The following is a 5,803-nucleotide window of genomic DNA, read 5'->3' on the forward strand; positions in this document are numbered from 1 at the left end:
CGATGTTTCCACAGAACCTCAAAGAACGGACTGTCTCTCAAGGCATCCCAGCCTTGAGCAGCGTACCGCTTCTTTTTGTCCGTTTCTAGGACGCTCTCGTCCATTGTGGACGACGAGCAACAGTCCACCAAGTTCTCACCTGGAACTGGTGCGACTATTTCGTGGTTCTTTCCTTCCTTTTATTCGGCAAGGAACAGATCCCACGACATCTCCGGGAGATTTACTATCTCCTCGGCAGATTTAAAGACTTGCCAAAGCACCTCAACGGAGGATGCCTTTGCAATTTCGTCTTTGACGGCCTCGAACACCTCGTTCGAAGGCCTGTCCTCTTTATTAGAGACTGATCCAAAGGTCACTCGTTTAGACGTGCCTTTGATCGTCCTAATCTGTCGGGTACTCGTTTTTCGAGTTACCACGACCCTTTTCTGGGAAGCGGGTGTCGCTGCATTCCTGGCTAACGCATCCCTTCTAACCGCACCAGGCTCTTGGCACTGTGCCGGTTTATGCGACGCATGACTTCTTGTCAGCTCGCCGTCTACTGCCACAGGCTCTCGGCTCTGTGCAGGACATTCGGACGCATGACTACTTGTCATCGTCCTAATCACTACCTCAGTCTCAACGAGCTGGGTAGGAATTGGTGACGTTTGACATCCCGTCAACGCACTCTCAACAGTGTTCGACACGACATCAGTTGCATACACCTCTCGCAGGAGCACATCTTTTCCGGTGTCCTGCGAAGAGTTCGCAACTGTGCGTGTACGCCAGTCTATCCATGGTTGGAACTTTGCCAATCATGGCATGCCTAGGATGAGGTCATACGGACTCTCCATATCAAGCATTGTGAACTTCTCCTTACAAGAGAAGTCACTAAAGCTGAAGGCGAATTCTACCTGAATTCCCTCAGACTTAACGAGCGTGCCGTTCGCTAAACGAATGGTCGCCTCTTCTCGCTTGCCATCCTGGCAAAGCGACTCAAGCATCGCCGGTATGTTTCTTAGAGCCGCCAGTTTTACAAATTCTGTGATGCACCCGAATTCACTAGGTGGGTCATCACCTGGTCATAGCCTCTTTCATGAGCGCTATAGACCAGCAGGGTTGAGGTCCGAAATTTCGAGACCTCAGGGACTATGCTACCCATTTGTTCCACAACTCTGAACTTAGGGGTAGCTTCAGAGTCCGCGTCAGTAGGGTACCCCGCCCCTACTGCGTTCCTGCATTTTCCGACTCCTCAGTGGTCGATGCAGGACTCATGCGCCTCGCACGCTGGTTCTTGCCATCGCCCTTTGGGAAGGGAGTCCTCTTGCTGGGCATCTTTTGCCCAGAGGGACCGTGGCATAGCAGCGAGGCATTCTATGGCCGCGCTTGCCGCACTTATAGCAGACAACGTCTGCATTGCCCAACTCCATGGGAGTGGCATCTGACATCTCGGCCGACGGCTTATACCCAGCTGTCGCCGAGGCACTGCTGTAGGATTGCTCCTCAACTAAGGCGGCCTTACCGCGCAAATGCGACATGGCAAACGACACCATCCGGGTGTCGTTCTCGATGATCTGCGTCACATCGCGTTGCTTATCGGCTAACAGCCAGTAGACAATCGTGTGCGTTGCAGTTCCACCGAACTTGGGCGGGTCCATCCGAACGCGCCTCAGGTGATGCGGCCGTGCAGAGAGCATCTCAACAGTCCTGTTGAAGGCCTCGCTCCGAGCTTTCTCTTGCCTAAGCTCATCCTGAGTCTGAGTGACGGACTCCGCCGCAGTATGGCTCAGTGCCTAGGAAGCGACTCTTCGCTGTCCGAGCACGAATGCCTCAAACTTCTCCAACTGAGCAACATGTTGCTCAGGAGGATTTCCCAAGAGCCTGACCAGGGCTTCTTCACCAAGTCCCTGCGCCATAAGCCCTGCCATCTCCCGATAATGTCCGGAAAAGTGGGGGAAATGAGCATAATCGATATTGAGGCTAATCCTCACTGACACGGTCTAAGAGACGGGTCGTGGAAAGGACTACTAGTGCTACCAAGTGCAGGCGGGTGCTACTTAAAGCTACCAGGCACTATAACTGTCTTCTCTCACGTACAATGAGGTAGTTAAGGGGCGCCTAAGTGACCCCACCCAACACACTAGAAACCTTGGTTAGAGTGACGACACGGGAGCAGTAATCCGGCTCCACGTGCGCATTCGCCAACTAGAAAGTAGTTTGTCAGACTGATTTATATTTAATCGTATTAAATTTGAACCTATTTTAATTAATCATAAATGTCATTTCTGTAGATTTAGAGTGATATGTACTGCGAGCATATCATTCAAATAGCTCGTATCTTGGATGACGCTAGCCGTCATCCCTGTTAATGTGAATGCCCTCAGGTGCATCACATACACAAGGATGGATCACAATGTGAACCACACCCAAGTGGTGGGTCTAATCTCTCACTTAAGTAATTGGCCAGCCTTAAGTGCCTAAAAAGTATTTAACGGGGATTGTGTGAATAAGGCAACTTAAGCCCGTTCTTTGGATGCAAGGCTTTTTCCCGAGACCACTCCTGCGGTCTCTGCAGCGCTTCGCCCAGTCCAACGCCGACGCCACTTCCGACACTTGTTCTCGTAATTCAGTGGTAACTCGCGGTGCACTACTAGGCACAGAACGTGACGTCAGGACGAATTTGGATGAGACGTCCATTACGCAACAGGTGGCGATCTGGGGCCTCACGTGTTTGTCGCCAGAGGATGCCAATAGCCATCCCATTCGCCACAGTCTTCCTGGTGGAATCAGCCGTATTGGATACTTTATGATTGTGCAGAAGGATGCAAATTATCTTGGTACATCGTTACACTTGCAACATGAATATATCAAAGCATGTGATTATTAATTGGTATTCTTCACTGCAGGATCCGAAACCATCGCATTACAAGCGGTAAGTGATCCTAACGTCGATACAAAGGTGTTGATTTATCAAGTCGAGTCACACTCTTTAGAATTGTTTCATTGCAAACACGGAAAAGTCTCGTGCATTGAGCTGCAAGTAGTTTCTTGTCTCCGTGCTCGCGATTTTCATCGTGCAATTGGTTTTGCGTTCCTGCGCTGTGCGATTGACGTACATGGAGACCACAATCTCTTTTGGCAGCGGTTAAATAAGTGCCAAGCTGCGACTTGTACTGATGAAGACTTTTACGTGCGTGTTGGCTTTCAAAATGGCAAGAAAGGAAGGCGTTTGGACGTGATCAATGGATGTGGAAAAAACGTCACATCGAACGAGATTTCGTCGGTATCATTCAAGTCCATTGTCGAAGGAATTGCTCCTTTAGAAACGTCCAAACGAGCACGAAAGGAAAAGAAGCTCAAACAAAGAGGAAGAACCATCCGAAGCATCAACAATAGTTCGGATACGAAAAGTGGTGTTTTATCTTCATTCGAGTATGGTAGTATTGTTAATGTGGACTTGTTAATTGATCTCGCGCCATTAAAAACGGATCAATTGGCTCCTGTGCTTACCATTCCAGCATCAAAGCAGAACCAGCACTTACATGCTCACTGCGATGCTTTGATTGTTAGTCCATTGGATGCATCATTATCAAGTGTTTTAACGCTTCTTCGTCACGAGCTTTACGAACAGTTTACGGACGTGGCGCGTCAATTTAAAGCGAATACAACCACGGTGACAACATCAGCCATAGTACATCATTTTCCACTCCTTGGTGCGGCATTTCCATTAACAGTTCGATCCGACTCGAGTTCAGAGAGTTTCAACGACATGAAGGCGCTTGAGAGTTTGCATTGCGCGTTCTTGCAGCGTATTGACCAGCCCCTCTTTCGTGTATCACGTCAATGCTCATTAACGCAGCAAGGAGCGTGGCTTCGTACGAGCGACGTGCTGATTAATGTGCACGAAGGTATTTCAAGCTCAAATGTTGGCAAACCAAGTCAAGTTGCTATTGTTGACGGATTCTATGGGTACTATCACTACCTCCAACAAGGTACAAATGATAAAGGCTGGGGCTGTGCGTACCGATCGCTCCAGACACTAGCGTCGTGGCTCTTTCTCCAGCACTATACGTCGCTCTCGTATCTCTCGCACGAGCACATTCAGCAAGTTTTAGTCGAAATGGGCGACAAACCGGCTTCGTTTCAAGGATCAAAGGACTGGATTGGAAGCGTCGAAGTGGGGTACGTTCTAGACGAGTTGTTTGGGGTACGGTTTCGCACGTTAACTGTTTCAAGTGGGGCCCACCTCCCGGATGTTGCCCGTGAATTGCTGTATCACTTTGAGACTCATGGGACTCCTGTGATGATGGGAGGTGGCCAATTGGCCTTTACGATACTGGGCGTGGACTTGAATGAGGTAACGGGGACTTGTGCTTTTCTCACGCTTGATCCTCACTACACGGGTGATGAGGATCTTGAGATCATTCAGCACCAAAGTGTTGCGTTAGAAGGGTACAAGGCAATTCCTTGTAGCTGGAGCAAAACCACAACATTTTCGAAAAATGCGTTTTATAATCTGTGCTTGCCACAGCGTCCATGTGAGGGGGTATAAGAAAGAGTGCGAGGCCATTTACGAGGGCAGGTGTCTCTTGTTTCGATAGATATTGAGCAGATCCGTGCGACAATATTAATGTAAAACATCATGCTCGAGGAATGTTTTACTTTACTTGTGAGAATGCGATAAAGGATAATGATTGCATTGTTTTGAGGAAAATCAAGGACTTTTTACAATAAAAAAATCCTTTCAGACTACTGCTGCTGTAGAGATTGCATTATTCTAGTGAGGAATTCTTTCAATATACCTGTAGGCAGGCACATGTATTATTCTATCTCATGCTTATGTATTTCATTTATAATATGATCCGACTCCTCGTGCGCGCACGTGCCATGTAGGATGTCCGAGCGAAGGCTCGTCAGGGTTATGAACGCCGGAAGACTCGCTTGGACCTATTTGAGAGGATAATGCTGAGGGATCCGCGTTACTCGCGTGATGTCCCTCGCTCTTCGAATCATGTTCGTGTTAGGAGGAGTCGGTCGGTTAATAGTGTTTCGCCTTCACCCCCCCCCCTTACCCGAACGACGCTCGACTCACAGTTGGCGTCACCATCGGTCTCCTTAGACGGATGGAAATAAGTGACCTCATTTGGGTCTACATACCGTTTCAGACGACCCACGTAAAATACGGTGTGTGTCTTCATATACGGAGGAAGGGTTTGCCTATATTAGGTCTCTTTCCTCTTCTTACACCGTACAAAGCCAAAAAAAAGCGGTCATAAGGCGTAGTTTTATTGACCACTGCTAAACTGGCAGGGTCACTAGGGCAAGTTTCAGTCTTTGAGATGACCTCATGGGTCATCGTCATATTGACAAAACTATGTCCCTCTTTCGCACCGAGCATAATGAGGGGCCCTACCCCACTAAGCCTCGGGCTGCGCACAAACGAGACTGGCGTCCGAGGATGGCGCAGTCCGTTAATATAAAACGGTGTCTCACCCGTACTGGCGTGGACACTGTTATTTATAGCGAACTCCACAAAGGGCAATTGTTTGCTCCATTCTTTGGGTGTTGCTATCGTGCGTAAGACATCCGCCACGACCCGATTGGCACATTCTGTTTGGCCATCGGTCTGGGGATGATCTGCGGTCGACATGTGGAGCTTGCTACCTAGCAGCTCGAACACATGTCGCTAAAAACCAGACGTAAAACGTGGATCCCGGTCCGATACTATGGACTCGGGCATCCCGTGTAGTCGGTAAACATGATCCAGGAACAAGAGAGCTGCCTCCTTGCCTGTGATCGATGTCTTACATGGTGCTAAATGCACCAT

General features: G+C 48.9%; 1 protein-coding gene across 1 annotated transcript; it reads left to right on the forward strand.

Moving 5' to 3' along the window:
* Nucleotides 1-2,509: 2,509 nt before the first annotated feature.
* CCR75_004756 (uncharacterized protein) lies at nucleotides 2,510-4,804 on the forward strand (the record flags this gene model as incomplete). Its single annotated transcript, XM_067962842.1, has 2 exons — nucleotides 2,510-2,813; nucleotides 2,883-4,804. The coding sequence occupies 2 exons, from the start codon at nucleotides 2,510-2,512 to the stop codon at nucleotides 4,526-4,528; spliced, it is 1,950 nt and encodes a 649-aa protein (XP_067818534.1). The 3' UTR covers nucleotides 4,529-4,804.
* Between the last annotated feature and the right edge of the window lie 999 nt (nucleotides 4,805-5,803).

The sequence above is a fragment of the Bremia lactucae genome, linkage group LG6, assembly GCF_004359215.1.
Source record: "Bremia lactucae strain SF5 linkage group LG6, whole genome shotgun sequence".
NCBI classification, from domain to species: domain Eukaryota; phylum Oomycota; class Peronosporomycetes; order Peronosporales; family Peronosporaceae; genus Bremia; species Bremia lactucae.